The sequence below is a fragment of the Gymnoscopelus braueri genome, assembly GCF_963280865.1.
Source record: "Gymnoscopelus braueri genome assembly, chromosome: 10".
In the NCBI taxonomy this organism is placed as follows: domain Eukaryota; kingdom Metazoa; phylum Chordata; class Actinopteri; order Myctophiformes; family Myctophidae; genus Gymnoscopelus; species Gymnoscopelus braueri.
The window spans coordinates 24,782,069-24,808,827 of NC_137611.1; the positions used below are offsets into that span (position 1 = coordinate 24,782,069).

Consider the following 26,759-nt stretch of genomic DNA (forward strand, 5'->3'; position numbering starts at 1 on the left):
TCCATCCATCCATCCATCCACCCACCCATCCATCCATCCATCCATCCATCCATCCATCCATCCATCCACCCATCCATCCATCCATCCATCCATCCATCAACAATGGCAAATCTTTTTCACCATCTCTGTCAAATCTCCAAACTTCTTCTCTGGATTAGTGGAGCAGCAGTGTCCTCTACTGGTTATAAAGGGGATGTGCTGCTATTTTTCAAACTGGATAAATTTTCATGTCTCATCGTTAAAAATATCTAGATAATTGAGCCTTAAAAATGTCAAAAAGCCTGCCAATGACCCTATGCCTACCGTTCACACATTTGAGCTTATATACCAAACATGAAGGTGTAAGGTTTCATAATTCACTTGTTAAAACATTTACGAAATGTCTGTGTCTAACTGTATTGGTTATTGATGAAAATCTAATCAGAACATAAATGATCGATTTCACAAGGGTATTATATTATTTTCCCTAACATTTATACCCATTCCCCCCTAATCTTGATCAAATGGTATGCTCCATTTACCTGTGGGGGTCATAGGTCAGTAGGTGTTATGTTTGACTTTGTTTAGCTGGATTTAAATATAAAAATAAACTGTCATCTCTGGATGCATTCTTCACAAAAACAATTGGCTGGCATTCTGGCATGGTTGCCTCATTAAGATCAGGTGGCCTCAGTGGGTGCGTTAATTAACGACCAATCTGGGAACCCATTAAGAATTCCTTTGGGAGCACCACAGCCACACCACCTTATTTTTAACTCTATGCACACCACCTACCTTTTTTGTGTAGAAACCATAGTTAGAGGAACTCGGTTTGGCTCCTCCCCTTTCTTGGTCCACTTCCTCCCGGGTGTTTATTTTTTAACTCTATGGTTTATTCCGATATAAGTTATAGTTAACTCTATGGTTTATTCCAGAGCCTTATATTAGAATGAATCCTTGAATGGCTCCGGTTTATTCCTACTAACAACAACATTACATGTTTAGGGCAGTGGTGCTGACATATTCTGAGAGATTAATTAACGACTAGTTAGAATCAGCATGATTAAAACTCTAGCTGGTTAGGATTAGTCATCATCTTCTTCCTACTAATTGTTGATTGGTTCATCTTAAGGTAAATACAGCATTTTCTTATAAAGTCAGTGGATGCTTTATTTCCTGTACTCAAATGTAGCGTTATGCTCACTTTAAGCATACTGTCATTAGGCTAGGGCAGTGGTTCTCAACCTGTGAGTCGGGACCCCCACGGGGGTCCTCACATGATTTTAGGGGGGTCCCCAGATGAAGTAAGAAAAGAAAAAGACCATTAAAATATATCAAAAGTAATCAACAAACTATAGGCCTACTACAAAAACTGGTCAAACATTGGCCAAATTGACAAAATTATATAAGAAAGAGGATTTATTTTTGAAAATAGCAGATCTACAAGCTCTGCTATTTTCCACAATATTTATCTGTGGAACCAAGTCAAACTAAATGTAATGCCTCAAATCCTACAATTCCAAGTGCTTGTCAGGGTGGGGGGTCCCCAGTTCAAATATTATTATTTTGGGGGGTCTGGGACTGAAAAGGTTGAGAACCTCTGGGCTAGGCTACTCCACCACTTGTCAAAATAGAAAAACAACAAGCTAACAAGTAACAACGCATAGCCTATTGTATTCTTATACAAATAGGCTATAGGTGATTTACTGTAACTCAGTCATGTTCAGTAATTTTCATGTTTCATATAAGTTTAATATTTTCTAACTGCAAAAAAAAGGTTGCATGCCTAATGTTTTGTATTGTTGTTATTATTATAACAAAAAGTGACTGTATATGTAATTTCACCAGATGGCAACTTTCTGTCCGATTTCTTTTTCTGGCTTTATACTAGCTACTGCTGGAGCGTTTCTCTTCAGCTTGTACAGTACTTGTTGCATTTGGACTTTACTGTGGATCTTGTCTATTCATGTGATACTGTTGCCTGGTTAGTGAATGGAATCAGTGAAATTGATTATGTTGCTTGCCCTTGCTATGTTTAATTCATTTAAACTTAAACGTGCATCGATTCGTAACTGAATTAATGTATTAATCATCAGAATGAATCCACAAAGATCCTTGGCTTATTTCACTCTTCTGCTCTTTGACCCTGCTGCTCCCTGTCCATGGTGCTGACAATGGAATGGTGCATGTCAGAGAAAAGACAATATTGATTAACACTGATCAACACTCCAACATAATGTATGAACTATTCATATTAGAGGGATGAGAATACATTAAAAGTGTTGCGAGTGCGTTGGCAAGTGCTGGTGACTTCATTTGCTGTCCCATCATAGGCTACTCTGAAGACTTTTGTGTTGAGCAGGCCAGTTCCCTAGTTTTTTGCTAAAGAGACTTATTAGGAGGGGGAATTATAAAAGGGTGCTTTCTCCTATGAAGTCAATTGGGCAGGTGTTCAAGCACTGGTTGTCACCTGTTTGTGCACATGCCTAAACAGATGGCCTTCCTTTCCTGTGTGTCTTCATAACTGCAGCGGAACTGCTTGCAAAGCCAAGTGTTCTGAATATGTTACGGCCGAGGAGCTACAGAAGACCCAGAGCTAGGTTAGGTGGCAGAAATGAGACTTCAAGTGTCAAGAGTGAACAGACTACATTTTAATTGCCCATCCTGAATGTCCATTCTAGAATTACAACCAGGGGCTGTCAGGACTGCTGACAGTAGCCTACCCATGTTGATGGTGAGGTGCAGTCTCCATCACAGTTGCATCGATGCAACAGGTTGCCGCGATGTGAAGTTGATTAATAATTCAGCGCAGCCTGGGATAATACACCAGTACACCAGGGCTTATAGGCATTTGTGTCTGTGCCTCCTGACATGCAGGCAGTCTCAAGATGAACTGATGAGCTCCTGTGGGTGCCAGTGGCCTGGACTAGTTTACCAGGCTGTAGCTGGAACAACACAGTCCTACCTGCACTGTCAAACAATGACACGACCATTACACAGGTAAAACATCAATCCAATGCAATCCAACTTCATTTACAGAGCACATTGACTGACCAAGTCTAATTTAAACTTTGTTGTACAACTGCTGCTCAATTTTCAAGTAAAACATAGTAGAATGTGCTTTGTAGTCATAAACCTGCATGGCATCCATATTTGGGGAAGTTGTTCAAGGAATTGTAACATCTTTAACAACAACAATATTCCCAAATGTAAAAATATGGACATGTCCACTTACTTTAAACTAACATTAGTTGTAGAGTTTTTGTGTTGTACACAACCAAATGTTTGGCTTTAAACCAATCTATTATTTGCCAGTACCGACACAGGAACAAATGATAGAAGTTCATGCTTTAATATTCATTATCAGTGCTGAATTCAACAAGCGTAATGACGGCAGAACCAAATAGTAGGGCAGTTTAGAGCACCCCAAAAACACATCTCTGTAACCTGTTTTTTTAGGACCCTAAAGGTGTCTAGTTATGATTTCTTCTTGTTGCCCTGGTCAACTAATGTCCCATGGGGTTTATTTTTAACCCTTTCTGACACCTACCCCCAACCCAAACCATAACATGGTGATAACAGAGAATACCATAACTCTTGAAGTAAACAACATACAGCGACAAATGAACACATTTTCTATATCATTTTGACCCAAGGAATTCATTAAAGTGGTTATTATAAAGATTCAAGCACATCTTGACTCTATTTCAGGACATAAACAGCCAAAATCTAGCAGAAAATGTTCAAATCACAATTATCACATCTATATTTCTCTTTGTACTAAACTTTTAAGGTGTATTCTTTTTTACCATATGTTTTTTAGGACCTTTATGGTGTCTAATTAAGATTTATTCTTGTTGCCCTGGTCAAATAATGGCCCATGGGGTTCATTTTAACCCTTTCTGACACCTATTCCCAATCAAACCATAAAATGGAGATAACAGAAAATACATAACTCTTGAAGTAAACAACCTACAGAGACAAATGAACACATTTTTCTATATCAATTGGACCCAAGGAATTCATTGAAGTGGTTAATATTAAGATTCAAGCACATTTTGACTCTATTTCAGGACAGAAACAGCAAAAAGAATAGCAGAATATTTGTGTTTTTGGGGTCCAAGTCCTGATGGTTTGATATGGTCGCTGACTATTGCTGCCTATAACGGAATGACGCTATAGGGCTGATAGCCTACTCGACTTAGTCTATCGTTAAGTCTCTCTAGTCTTAATGTGGTGAATCCATCCATCCATCCATCTTCATCCACTTATCCAGAGGGTCTTGGAGGGAACAGTTCCAGCAGAGAATCTGTCTTCCCACATCAGCCACTTACCTCTGGGGAATCCCGGGGCGTTCCAACTTCCAAGGCCAGCATGGAGATATAATCTCCATTGGTCCTTGGTCTACAAATGTCACTGTGAACCACATGATGTTTTTATTTTTCTTCATCTACATTTTCTCCTGAGAGCCATCATCTTTCAATTCATCATCTTTCTCTTTATCATCATGTCATAATCTTCTTATATTAGATGCTTGGACCCTGTTGCCACTTGCAGTTTATTTATTTATTTATTTATAGTGGGATCACATGTTTGTTTCTCTTTTTACAGGCCTATGTTGTTTTCAGTTATTGTTGGCAGTCATGACAGCCAGTTCCCACCTGATGTTATGTGGGAGTTCAGACTGCTCCAGACGGTACTGAATAACTGCCAGCTTGCATAACATCTTCAGATTAGACATTAAATCTAAGATATACAGGTTATCAGATATGTGCCATCCTCCAAAGACGATAATACGATCTCCCACCATGCAAACCATCCTAGACATCCCCCACGGGGCTTTTCCTTTGGGCTTAACCTTCTTCCATGAGCAGGTCTGTGGATTGAATTTCCACAGATCATTGAAGTTCTGGTTGTCCTTGTTGCCACCAAATATGTACAGCTCTCCATTGTAGGCAAAGGCTGAATGACCCTGGCGTCCTCTTGGAAGACGCTGTGCAGGGGTGCTCAGCCAGCAGTTGGTCTCTGTGTCAAACACTCTGATGTCGTTGTAGTATTCCCTCGGGCCCCCGCAGCCCCCAAATACAAACATCTTAGTCCCGATGATGGTGGCAGAATGAAATGTTGAGGCAGGCGGTGGTGTTCCTCTGGTGTTAATTAAAGGCCAGACCATTGTGGTGGTGTCCAGCTTGTAATGTAAATGTCATTAGTGCGTCCAGTCAGCTGGTTGTATCCTCCATGAACATACATGACCTTCCTCAAGACACAGGCTGAGTGGAAGCACCTCCTCCCTGGAAGAGTACCAGAAATATTGGGTTTGGACCATCTGTGGTTGTCAACATCAAATGAATAAAGCACATTACAGTAAGGATATCCCCCCTAGACATAGACCATATCTTCTACCAGAACAGCTGTGAAGGGAACCTCACGGTGATGTTCTCCTCTTCCACTCCTCCTCGTCAATGGGGCCAACTTCACCCAGCGTAGAGATACTGTGTTCAACATGTGGACTTCAATCTGACCATGGCTGTTCCTGTTACTGCTACTGTAACCTCTAAATGAGTACACCTTGTGTCCGACTGCCACAGCAGCGCAGAGGTAATAACCATGTCCTCCTTTCAGATGTATCGTCCAGTGAAACATTTCACACACCAGCACCACTGTGAATCAGAGCAACTAATTTACAGAAGAGGTTAGAAGGCAGGGGATGTTGTTGCTACAATTTGCTGAAGGGAGTTCTGTTGGAAAATAGAAAATAAAACATTTAAAAGGACAATTGTATTGGACGATGTTGTGATGTCATTCCTTGATGACATCATTATATGGAATAGCTAATGACGTAACTCCTTAGAACTACTGCATCATCTGGTATGGAGATAATTACCTTCAGTCATCGCGGTTTTGCCGGACGAAGGATCACATTTGTAATGGAGAATATTGTGTTGTACGATGTAATCTGTCCTAATCGTACCTTAGGGTGCTGGTGTTGGCGAGTGCGTTACTTAAGCCTCGGTGAAGAAGGTGGTAGCGGATCCCAAGATGGAGGGCGAGGGTTTAATCCTTGAACTTACGAAGGCAAGATGGTAGAAATGGAAGTAGCCCAATATTGGTGAGACTTGGGTGTTTAAGTTCCAGGTCCTGATGGTTTGATATGGTCGCCGACTATTGCTGCCTATAACGGGATAACGCTAGTTTATATGAGATTATTTTGGGGGGTCACGGCCTGAAAAGTTTGAGAACCACTGGTCTAGAGGTAACCTCGAGTCACATGACTTGGACTTCAGTCATAGATTTGATATCTTCAGAATCAGTTTGCCTAAATACAGCCTAAATCCAAACATAATATCATGACACAATGTACTTGAAACAAAATGTTCTGGACTTGTCACTCAACTTGCCCTGATTATTGTGACATGGGACTTAAGACTGGCTTATCTTTACCTGGAACTTGATTTGGGCATTTGGGGCAGAGGTTCAGCTCTGGCATTCAGGGAGTGTGTGTGCACAGTTTTGCTGCGATCAAGCCAACGGTGCCGGAGTTAGCTGTTCACAGACGGACGGATGGATGGATGGACGGATGGACGGACAGACAGGGTGCAAAACATATTCTCGGCCATGCCTTTTGGCCTGGCGGAGACAATGAAAGGATTGCAGTTTCTGAAATGTGCTTCTCTTTCTGTCCTATAAAGAATGTCTAACTAGGCAGCAACGCATGGACTAGGGATCTCAGGGGGTGACTAATTTCAGGATCGCCTCATGAATTCTGGTTTAGAGCCACATGAGTACAGCGAGGTTTCTCATTTTGGCAGCCAATCAATATGTAGCACACCGGCATTATGAAGAGGTAGTAGGGCAGTTTAGAGGCTCCGTGAGCACCCCAAAATGATGATGGTTAGGGGTGGCAGAAAACGGAGGGATTTTGGAGCCTGTCTGGTCTTGTGGGCCAATTCTGCCCCTATCTCTCATTGACCTGTTGGCTGCTGGTGTCATCAGTGATGATGATGAGAGGGAAGAGGATGAGGTGGAGTTTGATGATGAGATGGATGATACTGATCAGTGTAATTATGTTTTTATTTAAGAAAGTTACATTATGCCTAAATATAAGCCAGAATTTGATAGTTGTGTGTTTTTCACCAATAAAGAATGGTTGTACCATGTCAGTGACCTTTCCATTAGATTCCTGGTGTAAACATTCTATGAAAAAGTGGGTTTATTTGTCTTTGTACGTTGTCTGGTTCAGATATGAAAACGTCACTCCTGTGGACATCGATTTAAAATGGTCACCAAATGAACCCCATAGGACATTAGTTAACCTGGGCAACAAGAAGAAATCTTAACTAGACACCATTGAGGGTCCTAAAAAACATGGGGTAAAGTAGAATACACCTTAAGTATTTAATAGGATTAATATAGATGTGAATGTGAACATTTTCTGTTTGCCATTTCTGTCCTGAAATAGAGTCAAGACCTGCTTGAATCTTAATAATAACCAGTTTCATGAATTCCTTGGGTCAAAATTATATATGTGAGATGGCTTTCACCGAGGACGGTCGCACCTTTTCACCGCTCCTGCTTTCCACACCGCGCTCTATTCTTCAACGGCGAAAACAACACCTACGCCTCAAAAGGATCATCACTACCAGCAACAACCTGGTGCTGTTCTACGCTGCTATATTGCAAGGATTAATATTTATCGAATCCCACAATGTGCAGCTTCAACGGAGAGCGTGTGCAAACGGAGATTTACCGCAAGACGCGGCGACGTTACTTTTTAAAGTTTTCGGCGCGAGTAAATCGGTACAAACACGGAGAAGGACACCAAACCAGCTGGACGGCCTTACAGTAAGAAAGATTATTTGGTTGAGTCTAATGTTGTCGGGAAATGTACATTCTAATCCCGGCCCACCGACCGTGAAGAGCACCACGGAGACTCCCTATGATCACCACTACAATGTAAGCAACATCACAGCTGATTTCAAACGCGACGGAAGCGCCCGACAAGGTCCGGACCACAACATGCAGACAATTAACTTTGTTTGGCAACGGCCCACCTCACCTGATAAGAAAGAACCCCAGCAAAGAGCTGGAGAAACAAGGATGGATTATTTGTCCCGGTTAACGTCTGTGCTGGCTCCAAATCCTGCATTCTCAAGCAGACCACCGACTGAAGGAATGTGGGTGACGAGACAAGGGCTTCCCCAACAGCAGCGTCATCAAGAGGATTTCCTCCTGCGACACACAGGCCCAAGACAACCACAGGGTTTCTCTCAGGAAACACAGGAAAACAGTGTTTTTCCCCCTGTTTCTGCCATCTCCTGGCACCACCGCTTGACGTCGACGCGGGACAACAGCTGCACCCCTCCCCCACCCCCCCTCCTCCTCCTCCACCACCACCACCACCACCACCAGTCGATACCAGGACAACCGCATAGTATCCCACCAAGAGGAATGCTGGGAAACGGAGTTCCTTTCCCTGTTTTCCAAGCGGTCACTGGTCATCTACATGGTTTTCCATTGTGGGATCGGCGTGGAAACTTCTGCCTCACCCCTCCCCCACCCCCACCCCCCTCCCCCACTGCACTGCTGCAATCACAAAGCCCCCACCCCCCTCCCCCGATCATACCCCCCCTCCCCCCACCCCATCCCCCACAGCAGGACAGAGGAAGGTCTGGCAGTCCCCCCTGCAGAGACCACGAAACCAGCTGATCAGGTTTTAACCCAAACCCCCCTACCCCCCCGCCCATCAGCGACCCCCCCCACCGACCTCCCAGAGACTGTAAGGGACAATGGTTACTACTCAACTGAAGACATGGATGGCCTTTTTTCTACTAGAGGTACTCACATTGTTCACTTGAATGTTAACAGTCTTAAAAACCCTGAAAAAATGTCTGAACTGAGATCCATGTTTGGAAGTGGCAAGGTAGACATTATTTCATTCTCAGAAACTAAGTTGGATAATTCCATCAAAGACTTTGAGATTGAAATAAAGGGCTACAATGTCATCAGAAAAGACAGAAATCTCTCTGGGGGTGGGGTTTGCATCTATGTGAGATCAGACATTATTTACGATGTGATCCCAGATATGGATAACAACCCCACTGAATCGGTCTGGGTCAAAATTTTATACCCACATGCAAAACCACTGATAATTGGCGCCATCTACAGACCCCCAGATCAAAATGCTTTTTATGACTTGATTGAGGATCATGTGGCGGGTTTAGGAAACTCTGAGATCGTACTAATTGGTGACTTTAACACCTGTGTTCTGAAGAAAGACTCAGCTACCTTTAAGTCCCTCAGAAAGTTCTGTGACCTGCACAGCTTTACCCAGCTGATAAAGCATTTTACAAGGGTAGGCATTGCTTCTCAATCAATCATAGACCTAGTGTTGACAACGGACCAATCCAGAATTTCCAAGAGTGGAGTGATTGAGTGTAGCTTAAGTGATCACAATATCATTTTCTGCAGACGGAAGATTCACGGACCTGGAGCTTATTGTCACAGGACAATCAGCTGCAGGTCTATGAAACACTACTCAAGTGATCTTCTAACAACAGCTCTTGGAAAAATGGACTGGTCCCATGTCCTAAATTGCACCTCTGTGGAGGAGTCCTGGTCCTGTTTCAAAAAAGCTTTTTTGTGTGTACTTGATAACATCGCACCCACAAAGGTGGTGAGGGTCAAAGCTAGCACAGAACCTTGGATGAAGGGTGACATTTTGAATGCCATCAAACTCAGGAACAAAAGCTACTCCGAGCTCAGGAAAAACAAAAGTGAGCAGCTACTTGAAAAGTGCAGAAATCTACGAAATGTAGTTACTAAATTGATCAGAAATGCCAAAAAGAATTTCTTAAATGAGAACATAGAGGCAAACAAAAGCCACCCACAAAAACTGTGGGAGGCACTAAAACAATTAGGCTGCAACGGAAAAATTCAGACTAAATCTACAAACATTTGCATTATTTCAAGTGGCTCGCTCACTACCGACAAGCAATTGGTAGCGGACTGTTTTAACAGTTTCTTCACCACAGTTGCAACCCAGTTGGTAAGCAAACTCCCTCAGCATTCAGGTCTGTATGGCCCCGACCACATTCAAGCTCACTATGAGAAACTAGGGGCTAAAAAAGATTCCTTCTTTTTCAAACCTGTATTGACTGATGATGTGCAAAACAAACTCCTCGCCCTACAGCCAAACAAGGCCACCGGCCTTGACAACATCCCCACCAGATTCCTCAGAGACGCAGCGGTCTCCATTGCTCCCATAGTAGCCCACATTACAAACTTATCCATCAGTCAGTGTCACGTCCCACAAGAATTCAAGTTGGCAAGAGTAATCCCTCTATTTAAAAAAGGAAGCAAACTAGATCCTGGCAACTATAGGCCTGTTTCCATCCTTTGTTCCATCTCAAAGGTTATAGAGCGATCAATCCAAGAACAAATCAACAGCTACCTCAGCGAGCGTAAACTGTTGTTTGAATTCCAATCAGGCTTCAGAACATCCCACTCCACTGACACATGCCTACTATATTTGACCGACTACATCAAACGTGAGGTAGACTCGGGCAAATACTGTGGCATGGTCATGCTGGACCTCCAAAAGGCGTTTGACACTGTAAACCACGCAATTCTACTTGATAAGCTGAGGGCGATTGGTTTTGATTGCACATCACTAAATTGGATGAGATCTTACTTGGAGGGTAGAGAACAAGTGGTTGACATCAACGGAACCATGTCCTCATCCCTCCCGGTGAGCTGCGGGGTTCCTCAAGGCAGCATTCTAGGGCCGTTACTGTTCCTTCTATACATTAACGACATGAATGCTGCCTGTAACTGCAAACTGTTCCTGTTCGCTGATGACTCGGCACTCCTGATCTCGGGTGAGGACAAGTTGCAAGTTGAGGAAGCTCTCAGCTCTGAACTCTCAAAAATCCGTACCTGGCTTACCGATAACAAACTGTCTCTACACCTTGGGAAAACTGAATCCATCCTATTTGGGACCAAACATTCCCTCAGTAAAATGAAGGTAAATGACTTCAAGGTCAAAGTCGATGACACAATCATCACTAGCAAAGAAGAGATTACCTATTTGGGATGTATTCTGGACAAATACCTGTCAGGTGAAAGCATGGCAACAAAGGTGGTCAAAGGAGTAAACCAGAGAACCAGATTTATGGGCAGAGTTTCCTCTTTTGTCAACCCTCAGGCCCTCAGGACCCTCTCAGGGGCCCTGATTCAGCCCCTTTTTGACTATGCTAGCTCCTCTTGGTACTCCAACACCTCAGTGTCACTGCAGACTAAGCTTCAAACCTCCCAAAACAAACTGATCCGACTACTTCTCGGACTGGGGCCCATGACCCACCTCTCTCCCATTCACTTTGCCAGCCTAGGCTGGCTCAGGGTGGAAGACAGGGTTAAACAACTAAAAATGGGTCTGGTCTTCAAAATTGTAAATGCAGATTTGCCCGGTATGCCCCCTATACCCGCATATCTGTATAAATACCTCGAAAAAGTTAGTGACACCCACAGCCACGAAACTAGAGGGAGCGTAAACAACAATCTGGTACCACCCACCCATAAAACAAACATGGGCAAATTCTCCTTCTATAGCACAGCCACCAAGGAATGGAATAGTCTAACCCCATCCCTCAAAAAATGCAGTTCGCTGGGCTCATTCAAAACAGCCCTAAAAACCCATCTTTCTGGAGGCCGAAAGAGGAGCTAGTACCAGTTTCCCTGTAGACAGACGACCCCCCCCCCCCTCCTCTTTTTGTACATATTTTGTATTTCCTCATGCTTTTTTTGTATATAATTTTTAATTTTTCCATGCTTCCCCCCCCCTTTCTTTTTGTACATATATTTTTAAATGCTTTTTTTGTACATAGTGGTACTTTTTCTGTATTATCTGTATTTTCATGTTGATTTTTGAACTGTTTGGTTGCTACTATATATGTCTATGAAATTAACTCAAGGACCCCAACGGAAACAAGTCCGCAAGGACTTTTTTGGCCGGACCTTTTAGACAAAAGCATTATAAATGTAACTGTGTTGTTTTACATTCTTTTGCCTAATAAAAATTTCAATCAATCAATCAATATAGAAATGTGTTCATTTGTCTGTACGTTGTTTACTTCAAGAGTTATTGTATTTTCTATTGTCTCCATTGTATGGTTCGGGTTTGGAATAGGTGTAACAAAGGGTTAAAATAAACCCCATGGGACATTATTTGACCAGGGCAACAAGATTAAAACTTAACTAGACACCTTTAGGGTCCTAAAAGACATATGGTAAAAAATAATACACCTTAAAAATGTAGTACAAAGAGAAATATAGATGTGATTTCAAAATATTCTGCTATTTTTTTTAGCTGTTTCTGTCCTGAAATAGTCAAAATGTGCTTGAATCTTAATATTAACCACTTCAATGAATTCCTTGGGTCCAAATGATATAGAAAAATGTGTTGGGTTGGGGGTAGGTGTCAGAAATGGTTAAAAATAAACCCCATGGGACATTAGTTGACCAGGGCAACAAGAGGAAATCATTACTAGACACCTTTAGGGTCCTAAAAAAACAGGTTACAGAGATGTGTTTTTGGGGTGCTCACGGAGCCTCTAAACTGCCCTACTAAAAACTATGCCAGCAATGCACCTCACACCAGAATAAACATGAAAGTCCTCTCCCAATGTGGTTGCAGCTACACACAGCCAGTGGTGTAAAGTAACTTTACTCAAGTGCTGTACTTAAGTACAATTTTGAGTGCCTCCTTTCTATACTTTTACTTCTACTCCACTACATCTCTGCGGAAAATATTCTACTTTTACTTTAGTTAGTTACTTTTTAGATTTTGATTATTATTACAACACATGCACTAACCACTTCAGCCATATGCATTTTGGCCATTTAAAAATAGCTGATCTGTGAGCTTGTAGATCTGCTGTTTTCATACTTCATACATTTGAAAACTTGCTAAATGTGACATTCTGCATAATGAGTACTTTCTACTTTTAGTACTTTAAGTACATTTTGATACCAATACTTTTGTACTTTTTCTGGACTTTTACTTAAGTATTTCTACATTGCAGTATTAATATTTTTACTTAAGTAAAAATGTGAGTACTTTTTCCATCACTGCACACAGCTATGATCAGTTGAGCCAGTGGCTCTGGCGGCAGTTTTCTAAACTGCAATGCCATCTGCAGGATTATATACTGCAGATATACAAATCCACTCTCAACATGTCTAGGCTCTGAAATACAGTATAATAATGATATTAATAACTTAGATTTATATAGCACCTTTGAGAAAATCCAAGGACATGACATATGTTTGATGTTATCTATACCTTTTGCTTTCCGGTAAAAAAAAACGTACCCCCAAAACACATCATGACAATGAATCCGTTTATTTCACATTTGTTGATCTACAATATCAAGTGTGTGATGTGAAATGCACAGAGTCAATAAAGGGATGATAGAAAAAAGAAAACAATGAATAGTTGAAATGTGCTTGCAACTTGTTGAAATATTGATCCATCAGGGACACGTGGAAAGGGGAAATATACAGGCTGGATTTAGCACAAAATCCAAACATCTTCTGAGGTCAACAATTCAGTGTTTTAGTGTCCTAGTGAAAGAGAAACAACAGTCATTAGACTCATGTCATACTGATATTATAATTCAATAGGCATACAGTAAGCAGCACCAGAGACATACGTATGTATGTGTATATATATATATATATATATATATACTATACTGTACCAGTTTAATTTGCCATGATGTGCTTTACAAAAGCCTCGTAGTTTATGCATCCGTTGGCATCCTCCTGGTCTTTCATGAGCTTCTCGACCTCGTCCTCCTTCATCTTCTCACCTGTGGCCCACAAGGCATGCGCAAAAAACAATTCAGCTTTGACCCATACAATACGGGAACACATCTGTGTCACTTTAGATTTCTTTGGCTATTCAAAAATAGCAGATCTACAAGCTCATGATGAGCTTGTAGATCTTTTAATTTGTGCAAATCTTTGAATACAAATGTTTTACTCAAATATTTGCTTCTGGGGGTCCCTGGAACAAAATATTTTGAGATGGGAGGGGTCATTTTGGAGGTCCTTGACATGAAAAAAGTTTGAGAACCACTGATATAGCAACATAAGTAAAAACATAAATAAACTGTTTAGAAGACATTTGTAGAATCCCCAGAAGCAAAGATTTGAGTTAAAAAATATTCTAAAACAAATAGCAGATCTACAAGTTTGTGGCGCGGCACTCGGAGCCGTGCTATGAGCTTGTAGATCTGCTGTTTTTGAATAGCCAAAGACATGACACAGATGTGTTCCCGGATTGAATGAGGTTTGAGGCCTCTCTCACCAAGTGTAGTGCAGTGACAGTACAGTATCTCTATTGGAATCGTGTCGCCGTGCTCCGTCGCACGGCAAAAATATATCAGACCTACAAGCTCACAACGCGTTGCAACGGTGTGGCTTGTGACTCAGCTATTTTTGACACGTGACACTGTCATGCGACTAAGTATGAATCGGGCTTACGGGGTGAGCTCTCCGACTTACCCAGTGTTGCCAGAACGTGCCTGAGCTCAGAACCCATGACTGTGCCGTCTCCCTGCTTGTCAAACACCCTCAGACCTTCAACAAAGTCCTCAAATGTCCCACGGTCCTTGGCCTTGCAGATGTGGCCGAGGATGGGCAGGAACTGGTCAAAGTCGAGCATCTTGTTCGTCATGTCTAGACAGACATTACAATGGATTGCAATTCAATTCAAAGGAGCGTTATTGGCATGAGAAAACACACGTTTACATTGCCAAAGCAAGTGTCAAAATATAATAAAAACAGTTGAAAATGGGTATAGTTGGAGGGGGTACAGCATTGTGTAAACAGAGCTATGTCACATTGAGTCGTTATATACATGTTAAATGTACAGGGTATAGAGCTATTTGAGACAAATAGCAGCAATCTTTTGCAGTCACGTTGGGACAAAATAGCAGCATTTGTTCTCAAAACTATTTAAATAGTATACCAAAAAAGCCTCAGATTTAAAATGCGTTTTTTAGTCCTTAGGGTGGTTGTATTCCATTGGCTAACCTTCTTTTATCGCAACAGTTCACAAAGCTGTGTTCGCACATTGTTGTATTTCTCCCAGTAGGTAGGCCTATGGGAGTTTTTTGTCGTTGGTCATGTAATCTGTGGGAAGTATGTGTCTCTCATGTCTTGGTATAGTGGGCAGGTGGTTGGGGGGGGTCTGTGTGTCTGTCTGTCTGTCTGTCCTACGTTTTCACTATATTTGAAATAGGGTTCATTCATAATATATATTTTGTACGTTCCGGTCCCAAGAGTCCATTCCTAGAAATGTATATTGGACACAAAAGTACAGTATTTCTATTTAAAATATAACGGAGTGAAAGTCATCAGCTTGCAAAAAAAACTAAAACTTAAAAAAAAAAATCACTTAAAGGAGTAGTTCACCCAAAAAAAATACTTATTTTCTATCAATTACACACCCCAGGAAGCCTTGAATTTATGGAAATCATTTGTATTTATGCCGTTATTATTCATGCAACGCTATGAGGTGGAGTCTTCATGTTACCGACCATCAGGTTTGGGCTTTCCAAGAACAAAGCTGATCTCTTTATTGGTGGGATTCTGTCCCAGTGCCCTGATCAGATCCCCACACTGCCCATAGGTGATCTTCATCTCATTGAGTGGTGTCCTGTCGAACAGCTGGAAGGCATCTTTGAAGTCTGTGGAGAGAGCATCATCACGATAAACTAGCAGTGGTGTAAAGAAACTAAGTACATTTACTCAAGTACTGTACTTATGTACACTTCCTGTGTATTTTTTACTTTACTGGAGTATTTCCAATTGTCAGTACTTTTACTTCTACTCCACTACACCTCAGAGACAAATATTGTATTTGTACTCCACTACAATTATTTGAAAACTTGAGTTACCAGTTACTTTGTAGATTTTGATTATTATTACAAAACATACATTTACCACTTCAGCCCTACACATTTTGGCCATTTGAAAATAGCCGATCTACATGTGATGCGACGCATTGTGAGCTTGTAGATCTGCTATTTTTTCTAAATATTTGTATACATCTAAGAACTTGTGAAATGGGACATAATTAGACCTTATTGATCCCACAGGGAAAATTCAGTTTTCAGCTTAAAGGAGTAGTTCACCCAAAAAATTACTTGTTTTCTATCAATTACACACCCCCATGAAGCCTTGAATTCATGGAGATTTTTTTTTTTGGCGCGTTCCTAAGCTAATAATTTGATGACTGGCGGAGTCAAAGAGTCTCAAAGAGTCTCCTACTGACCGATGACCCGGTCATCAAATTATTGGCTCGAGGAATGCGACAAAAACAAAATATCTCCATGAATTCAAGGCTTCATGGGGTGTGTAATTGATAGAAAATAAGTCATGATTTTGGTGAACTACTCCTTTAACCCAGCTGACGGCTGCTCCTGAGGATTTCTAGTAACAGTGAGTCATATCTCAGGCAAAAGGTTTCTACGCTAAATAATAAAGCAACAATCAAAGTACAGTACGGATGGTTTTAGATAAATGGGTTTTTTGATTGCTGTTTTTGTGTTAATGTGAATATAGCTCATCCCTAAACTACTATAATCATCAGCTGAGGTGATATTTATCTATTTGACACAAATGTACTGGTACTAAAAAAGCACAACAAAACAGCCATTGCATCTATAAATAGCTTGTAGTCCATGCAACACAAGTGACAACTGTGATAACAATGTCAATCTTACCCTCAATCTGTTCAGGGGTAAACTCCAGCTGAAAAAAACAAAAACAAAGTCATGTAAATGATTAGATTTTATGTGAGGGCTGTCCAAAAGATCAGACATTAAGTCATTTGACACAGTGAAAACTTTTGAAAAGCAGGTGACAAACTGTTAAGTGTGCCCCCTGACCTCGGATTTGAAGCATTTAGCCAATGCTTAACCCGGAGCAATTTACAGTGAACGAGTCAGAGTTCTGTATGATTCGCTTAGCGGAACTTTGACCCGAACACATGCCGCCATTCCACTATGATGAGGTCTGCAAGACTGCCGTAACCCCACTACAGGGACCCTTTCAACACCTCCTGTCCACGTCCTAATGCTCTTGAAGATTCCACAGCTCCTGTTACACTCTGCTTATTCACGGCATCCGTTCCAATCTTAGTTTGCTTTGTTTAACCTTGGCCTCGAGACCAACACCATCTGCTTGCACATGCTTTCAGGGCCAGCATAATATACATTAAGGGCCAACCTCATTTGACACAAACACTTTAATTTGGTCACATAAAAGGAGAGGGGCTTTGCCTGCCATTGTTAAGGCTACACTTCAGACACCAAGACAAGACTTAACATACTGAACAATCAGCATGGTCATGACCTCCCTGCTTAAAGATGGATTTGGACAGCCTATGATACTACTTGAGGGCACTTTACATGCACAACATTAAAGTGGTATTTCAGTGGAAAATGAATTATAAAAACATAAAAAGTAGATAATTTCAAGTCATGCTCCAAAATGATAAAGTGATTCAAAATAGTGTGACACAAAACATTAAGTAAACAATTTTAACTTTAAACTTAAAACAATTATGAAGATGAGCAAACCATGCTCCAAAGTCTTACGAAGGGATACTGTTGGGGAAAACAATTTATATTCTTAGATGACCTGTATCATATCACATGTATCATAATAAAATACCAACTGGACTAAAAATAGCTCTCAAGTAAACCTGGGGGTTCTTTTGTTCACCACCATATGTTTGTTTGAAACAAACAACAGCACAAAAGTAACTACACTCACTGTATTTTTGTTTGGAAATGCAACAATCCACTGTTTTGCATTGAAAAAGGTTATATTCGGTATGTTTGTGTTGGATTCAGTTCAGACAGAGTTACTGTCTCTGCATATCTACAGACCCAGCCCTGTCATGAAACTGTAACAATATTATCAAAAAGCCTACCCAAGCATGTTTAAAGTTGGATAGTGTAACTCATAATTATATATATTTTGCTTCCTTCTGGTTTTTCCACCCCCACCCTTGCCCTCAAAGTAGTGGTGTGGGTGGTCTGCTATTCATTTTGTGTGGCTTTAACCTCACTCCATTGTAACATGGCTGCTCCCTCAACCAGGAAAACATTTACCCTTTGAGAAGGGGCCAACTCAGCATAAGACAAACTTTCCAATGATGTCCTGTATCAACTGGTACATTTCCAACTCAAGCCTGACAATGATGCCAAGTTGCAGCGAAGGCAGTTCATAATTTGTGATACATGCTTGAGGCCACTAAAGATATACAAATGTGAACTATGTAATAAATGTTTTAAACATTTTACACAGTCACATGTATTTTACATGCAAGTTCCCAGCAATATCAAAGCCATTTTCTCTTGAACATTCATATTTGCATGCACCGCCCTGCTCATGACACATGGGGTCTCTTGAAACCCATATGTGACTACCAGCCTAATGGGTTTGCAGACAAAAATAAACAAAATAAAAAGAAATGTTGACATCATAGCATCTACTGTATAAACACTAGCACTATTCAAATTATGATTATAATAATGATACTACTACTACCACTACTTCTACTACTAATAATGATGATAATGATTATTATAATTAATAATAAACACAATGATTCCGTTTTTTCCTTCACTGTGTACAGAATATCTCAACCCGACATACCATAGATTTGTAAATGAACCCAAACCGATCAAAGCGCTTCCATATAGAAACAATCATTTACCGTCACTGTAGCGGGGTCAAAGTCTGGGGTCTTGGGGCGCTCGGGCTCTACGGGTTTGGGTGCTGCTTTTGGTGCGGGCTCTTCCTTCTTCTTAGGAGCCATTGCAAGGAGTTTTCAGGAGATGCGGAGGGTTAGTGACACTGCAGAGGGGTATGGCACACTCTACGGTGGAGGTGGCCCTTTGATGCCAGGGCCCTTTATGCGTTGCCCACGGGTGCCATCCCCACCCCCATCCATCACCCGCCATGCTTGCCAACAATAGGACGAGTGCTATAAAAGGACATGCCTTTGTGCTTCTATTTAAGACAAAGGAAGGCTTCCTTTGTCTGGAAGCTGTGTGCGCTCTACTGTACATCAAGACTGTGTGTGGCCTGCCGTGACATTTTTCATACCTGTGTTTAACCACTTAAACCCCATATGGGTAACCGGAGTCCCTCAGGGTTCAATACTAGTGTACTTTTTGTTTATTGTGGGGAAAGTTTTCGCTGAAAATAGCCATCACATCTCTCTTCATTACAACGCGTTGCGTTGTAATGAAGAGAGATGTGATTGCAAATTGAGTTAATTTGTTTGATAACTTCCGGCAACTACCTGCCATTGAGATGCATGAATTATTAATCAACGTATAATGAGGCAATGTTATTCTTTACTCATATTGTAGCCGTCGGGTTGAAACTTTGTATGTATGAAACACAGTTGGTACAGTTGGAACACAGGTTCCTTTTTTCCAAAGTAACAGTACTTTAGGAACTGCATTCCATTGGTTCCAATGTAGTTATTATTTAGTCACAAGATCTTGTTAATGCTACATTGGTTAAATAATTTAGAAAAGCCACCTTAAGCCCCCCCTCGATGCTGCCCCAGACCATGCGATGTACTGTACAAAGCCAAAGCCAAGGACACTGGCACATACTCATATGTGTTTACATTTAATGTTGACGTCCTTGGAATAAGTGGCACAGGTCACGGCAGTGGCTCAGGTGGCCAGTAGAGCGGACGGATAGGAACCACAAGGTTCCCAGTTCGATCCCAGAGTAGTGTCCCTCAGAGTTAGTGTCGAAGTGTCCTTGAGCAAGACTCTGAACCCCTAATTGCTACCGATGAGCAGGTTGGTGCCTTGCATGGTTTCCTCCGCCATCGGTGTGTGAATGGGTGAATGTCATGCACAATCTATGTAAAGCGCTTTGGATAAAAGCGCTATATAAATGCACCATTTACCATTTACGTTAAAGCTTCTGCATGCTTCTACATGATCATAGCATGTTTACAGGAGTAAGAACTTAGTGTACAGCACCTGAAACAGACAGGCGAAGGTATCAGCAATTTATAGAAAGATTTATGAACAGTTGTTCTGATCGAGAGATTTGTATTAAAGTAGTAGACATTCACCAATCAGGCTTAATTTAGTGTTAATCTTGTGTGGTTTTGGAACGTAAGACCTATTATATTTTTTACTGTACATGTATCTACTGTTTTGTTGAAAAGGACTTTTTCAACAAAATAGAAACTGTATATCTGCTCCTGTGTCACTGGATGAAACACTTTCTTTTGGTCTTAAAGCTACAATCTGTATTTTTTATGTCTGTTGTCTCCTTTTCCCGATGGAGAGAGGTAATTGCAAGACTGTCCAAACTGCAATCTTTATTGCAGTTTGGACATTCTTGCATGTACTGTCCAATCCGGTGTGCCTTTTTCTTCAAATAAATGTATTGACGTTGTCAACCAGTAGGTGTCCTACTCGACACCAGGGTCTACATTTCTCAATGAAAGAGTAGGGTGACCACATCTAACCAGGGGCGTGATTTATGATTTAGCTGGTGGGTGCTCAAGCCCCGCAGCGACAAAAGGAGTCATTCGAGTCAAGGGGTCACCCATGTCAGGAACCAGTTGTAGCACAACTTTTGAGATATATGAAAGTAATATCAAAACACGTTCCTCTGGTACAAAGATGTACCCTAACACTGGTACAAAAATATTCACATAGCCTATCTGTGCACCCAGCACCACAAACAGCTGCACAACGCACGTACCAAGTTTTAACCCCTTAATGAAGAGGCTTTACTGTGTGACAAGACCTTTTCAGACTGGCAATAACTTTCTCTCTCTCTCTCTACGGCTTTGAGAGACAGAGAGAGAAGGTGGAGAGCGAGAAATAGAAACAGAGAAAGCGAGAGAAGAAAATATAGGCTACATTTCAAGTTGTGCAATTTGATTATTAGCGGATGATTGGCACAAGGAATTAATTATCAGACTTTGAAGATTACAGAGAGAGTTTGAATGACAGACATCCCTTCAGAATTATGTGTGGTATAAGATTTCAAAGCATCCTGCGCAGTGCGCACGTTACAAAGCATTTTAACCGTCCGACCGGCGCATTCCCAGTGGGTGCTCGCTAATCTATCTCCAGTGGGTGCACCCTCAGGATCGGCGCCTATGCATCTAACCACTGCAGATGTGCTAGTTGTATTGTATTGCACAACATACTCTACCATAACATCAGTTACAAGGTTACAAGCTGTAATGTATTTGTAAAAGCTTACTTTAACTCTCAGCTTCAATCAAAAACATTAATGATAACATCAACTAATCCCCATTATCCTCCCATGCATTGTGAATGAGCCACTCCAGAAGGTGCTAGTCTGATCATGCACTCTTGAATATTCTGATCAAGCTTTTGGAAAGATTTGTTTTTTTTATACTCATTAAGGGTGTTACAGTTAATCGAACTAATCAATTTAATCGATTATAAAAAATAATGGATAATTGATTTTAATAAAAATGTTGTTGGCAAAATGTAAATGTATTAATTTAATAGCTGTTCTACAAGCTCACAACACGTCGCATTGCGAGTTTGTAGATCAGCCATCTTTGCTATTTTTGTGTGACACTTTTGTACTCAGATATTATTTTTTCGAATATTGCTGGAGCATCCTGGGATCGTAGTAAAAAACATTATGACAATTCGATTAGGGGAGATTTGTCTCTGGAAGAGACAGACAGACAGACTAGTCTTTTCATGAACAACCAGGCTGAAAGCATCATAATTGATTCCGCACCAGGCCGTTAAGGTCACTGCATATAGGCCCGCTAGAATGAAAAATAGCTTGCTTGATCCAATACAAGGCTACTGTGTCTATAACTTGAGTGGATTAGCTGGAGTGATCGCTGTCTCGGTTAACCACATGAAACCTGGCGTCTCTATTCTGGGGCAAACGCTCTGCAAAAAGAGCAGATCTGCAAGCTCACGTTGTGGTGCATCTGTGAGCCTCTAGATTGGCTATTTTCGGTGAAGAGATTTGGTGTATAGGCTTTATTCGATGATTAATGTCGTACAAATAATTGCGATTAATGATTTAATTGTGTTTTATGGCATTGAACATTGGTATGTAATAAAACATGCCATTTCTGTTTGCCTTTTAGACTTTGTAAACAAAAGTTGCACCGGGCAGATATGACAAATAACTTGAATATAGCCTTCAAAGAAATTGCTGACTATTGGTACCAATAATTAAAAAAAAGACTGTGATATGGCCAAAACAGCCCATATTTAATAATTGTATATTAAAAGCAAAATGCAAATGGTGTAAATCTACAATCTTGTAGATTTGCTAATTCTAATAGTTTGAAAATGTCTGAACATTTTTCAACAGATGAATGTATCCAGATTAATGGAAACCTTTCTGATGATTATGCAAAACCTAATTGTGATTGTCTCAAGTAGACAATTGTCTCTATTCTGGTCTAATGGTGTAGAGGAGAAAAGGGAGCAGACCTACCTAACTGTGGGGGGCACCGGTCAACTAAATATACTGTATATGGTAAGTGCTTAAAAGCCAGTATGCATTCAAAATAGAGAAAAACTAGAAAAAGTGCTCCTCGGAGCACAGGTCTCCGCCAGGTCAGGTACGTTAGGGGGAATGTGTTTGTGAAATTTCACGGAAATCGCACGCTGCATTCATGATTTGAGGCATTCTGTTCAAAACGGACCAATCCTGCAAACTTTGGAAGCCAACCTTAGCCAATCAGGAGGGAATATGGAAAATTGGTCCGTGTTGATCACATGACCATAGAGATACTGTGTACCGATTTGCATGACGTTTGGATAAAATCTGTAGGAGTAATATTTAAAAATGGGTTTTGCACAAATCGGCCTCCTGGTGGCGCTATAACAGGCCAATGTGAAAAATGTGCGGCAGAGGTTCTGAATTGGCATCCAGGGAGTGTGTGTGCACAGCTTGGCTGCGATTAAGCCAACGGTGCCAGAGATTATCTGTTCACAGACGGACGGACGGACACACACACACACACACACACACGGACGGACGGACGGAAAGGGGGTAAAAAATTGGCATCCAGGGAGTGTGTGTGCACAGCTTGGCTGCGATTAAGCCAACGGTGCCAGAGATTAGCTGTTCACAGACGGACGGACGGACGGACGGACGGACGGACGGACGGACGGACGGACGGACGGACGGACGGACGGACGGACGGACGGACGGACGGACGGACGGACGGACGGACGGACGGACGGACGGACGGACGGACGGACGGACACACACACACACACACACACACACACACACACACACACACACACACACACACACACACACACACACACACACACACACACACACACACACACACACACACACACACACACACACACACACACACACACACACACGGACGGACGGACGGACAGGGGGTAAAAAATTGGCATCCAGGGAGTGTGTGTGCACAGCTTGGCTGCGATTAAGCCAACGGTGCCAGAGATTAGCTGTTCACAGACGGACGGACGGACACACACACACACACGGACGGACAGGGGGTAAAACATACTCTCGCCATGCCTTTCGGCCTGGCGGAGACAATAAGTGCCTATATGAGGTGCTATTACTGAATGAATGGGGTTGTACAAAATGAGATGTTTTATCATTATTACTTTTTATGGACGGGGCTGGTTCTCATTTCCTCTCTTTGTCTGATGCCAGATAGACATTTTAGTACTTTTTACTTTTGGTACTTTTAAGTACATTTTGACACCAATACTTTTGTACTTTTACTCAAGTACATTTTTAATTCCTGACTTTTACTTGTCACAGAGTACTTCTACATTGCAGTATTGATACTTTTACTTAAGTAAAACATTTGAGTACTTTTTCCACCACTGCATGTAACCAACAGCTGCTTTGTTCTAGTAGTTCATATATACTGCTGGGGATTGGGCTCACGTCATGTGAGGAATCTGACAGCCAAGCAACTCAAGATTGTAGCAAACGACAAACTCTGACGAATCCATTGTCATGACACATTAGGGTATACACTAACATGCGTCATGTACTATAAGTAGTCCTATGCATGTGTAAAAATAAGCATGTCATTTCTATGTTCAACCCAGATCAAACCCAAATGTGTCTCTCACATCGTCCCTTGGGTCTGTGCCCCAAGTGCACTCTTCTACTTCCGATGGCTTCCGTCCAGATTGTCTGTAAACCGTTAAAGCCCCAGCATTTGGATAGTAAATTCTGAATGAGTCAAGAGATTTCCGCTCGTAACGAACAGGAGGAAGACGTGTAAGTGAATATGAATACTGAATGAGTTGAGAGATTTCCTTTTCCCTAAAAGGATAATTTAGCAAAGTTAACAACACTGCTTTGTGAATTGTGAAGCCGAACAGGGACATTTTAGCTTTTGAAGGGTTCAAACCCAATCTACCTGGACAGCATGTCAAATAAACAGCTATTGAAACTGCTGGCAAAGTGTCTGCACGCACTGAAAAATCCTGAGTCAACTCTGGACCCATAAGGTTCCGCTTTCACACTCTCAGAGTTAAATTTACATTCAGGACCTTACAGTGTAGGCCTTGTGCCAAGAAGGCAGATCATTATTAGCATAATCTGTCAGTGGCAATTTGCAAGGAGAGGGTCACTTCAGGACTGTGATAGATTTCCATTGATGGTTGTGTGGACTGTTGTGTGATGATGATAAACAGAACAGACATTTCGACAAACCTTCGTCACATCACAGGGCATATCTGCTCAATGGCAAACCACTGGATCACTCCTGTCAGAGTCATTTTGTAGCTCTACTGATGCCTGAACAGAGATGTCTAATTTGTTCTGAAAACATCCAGTGTGGCCAAGCCTTTTGCAGTGAGGAAACACAACCACACACCTAATAAATTCGGCTTGTTCTGCAACTGGTTAGCTGCGATGAAAGCCTGGGCCCCCTCTGGTCTGGCCCTCTGTGGATAGGATTGGACACCGTTGCATAAACTAATCATCAGATTAGTGTGCGCTCGAGAATAATAAGCAAAGACTGCAGTTTGTTCCTCATTATTCTCAAACAACACATGACTGCACTTGTCAGACTCCTGGCCGGGACTAACCTACATAGAGACACAGATGGAAACAGTCTATGTCAGTCTGAGTATAAATGGATCAAGCCTTGCATAGCACACAGCCAACCCTGAGTCCATCAGGTGATTGCCATGGACAGGCTACAGCAACAATGTCATGACCAACGCTGCGGGGACAAGCTCTTGAAGCACCCAAGACCTGTGTAGTTTGCTATTCTAGTGGTAGCCTGTTGTTGGCATGGAATGTACTTGGAAAAGCTCCAACTCAATAACAATGCCAATTGTTAGTTAGCCAACATGCGACCTTCAGTGCAGCTGTACCACTGCAGTTGAGCAGTCAGGATTTAAAATTATAAATGTCTATATTTATCCAAGACACGGCAGTTCATTTCAGGTCTTGTCAGTTATCTATGAGACCTGAAGCCGATTCTACATGTCTCCTCAATCGCAACAGTTTTCTGAAAAACCTGTGTTTCTATATCAGTGGTGCTCAATCTTTTTCATGTCAAGGACCCCCAAAATTATATGTATTTGGCCGCGGACCCCCATCTCAAAATATTTTGTTCCAGGGACCCCCAGAAGCAAAGATTTGAGTTAAAAACTGTTCGCTTTAAAAGTATTTATATTCAAAGATTTGCACACATTTTCACGATTTTTCAAAAATAGCAGATCTACAAGCTCGTAGCGCGGCACTCGGTGCCGCGCTATGAGCTTGTATATCTGCTATTTTTGAATAGCCCAAAGTGTAAAATAATGCTTTTTAGCTCAAATCTAAAAATGACACAGTTCCAGGTCTTAATGTGTTAATAACTTCAACTTCAAGTTTATTGTCACATCACAAGTTTATAGGTTATAGGTGTAGAAAAGTGGGCAATTTTTTTTCTCTCTACAAGCTCCAATGATTAGCAGTTACAAAATATAGAATCGAGAAAAGAAGCGTTCGGGTGGCGCAGTGGTAAAGTCCCTGCCCACCACCACGGAAGTTGTTCGGGGGGGATATTGATATGGTCATTGCACAATACTCCTACGGGCTGGGGCGGCACCTGTCAGTGGGGAGTGTTGGGGCGGGAGGAGTGGGACAAAGGCCCTACGTCCCCCCGGTGGGGGCTCCTCACTGGCAGGTGAGTCAGTGGGATACAACAGCAGTGACAACACAGAAATGTGTGTGGGGAGGAATTAATTGGCATAACGACTAAATGTGGGAGAAAAAGGGGGGTAGAAAAATATTTGGCTACTCTGAATTTAAAAGAATACAAAATTAAATAAAGGAACGGAGGAAAAAGTTATTTAACAGGACATCAGTTTCGACTGGAAAAGTGTGCTCCACGGAGTGCATATCTACGCCAGACTGGCCTACCTAGCCAGGGCTACAAATGATGGGAGCTTGTACAAAAAATCTTTTCATCCACCGTTTTACACCTGTAAAACGGTGATGTGACAATAAAGTGGGTGTTAAGGTTACAGGGCTCAGTGCTTGTCAGCACTGAGCCAGTCAATATGGTTATCAATGGGATGTGTTTAAAGGAGAATTCCGGACAAATTAAGTGTTATCTTTGATGTCTCGTTACTCACCTACCGATGTGAAAAGTAGCGTTCTTTTTTTTCATATATTCCCCTGTCGTCATT

At 41.7% G+C, this 26,759-nt stretch overlaps 1 protein-coding gene across 1 annotated transcript; it reads right to left on the reverse strand.

The window, feature by feature from the left end:
- Positions 1 to 13,394: 13,394 nt before the first annotated feature.
- Positions 13,395 to 18,925, reverse strand: myl13 (myosin, light chain 13). Its single transcript, XM_080440090.1, has 6 exons — positions 18,773 to 18,925; positions 16,770 to 16,797; positions 15,582 to 15,731; positions 14,545 to 14,718; positions 13,737 to 13,847; positions 13,395 to 13,599 (listed from the first exon to the last, which is right to left on the reverse strand). The coding sequence occupies exons 1-5, from the start codon at positions 18,872 to 18,874 to the stop codon at positions 13,741 to 13,743; spliced, it is 561 nt and encodes a 186-aa protein (XP_080296216.1). The 5' UTR covers positions 18,875 to 18,925; the 3' UTR covers positions 13,395 to 13,599; positions 13,737 to 13,740.
- Between the last annotated feature and the right edge of the window lie 7,834 nt (positions 18,926 to 26,759).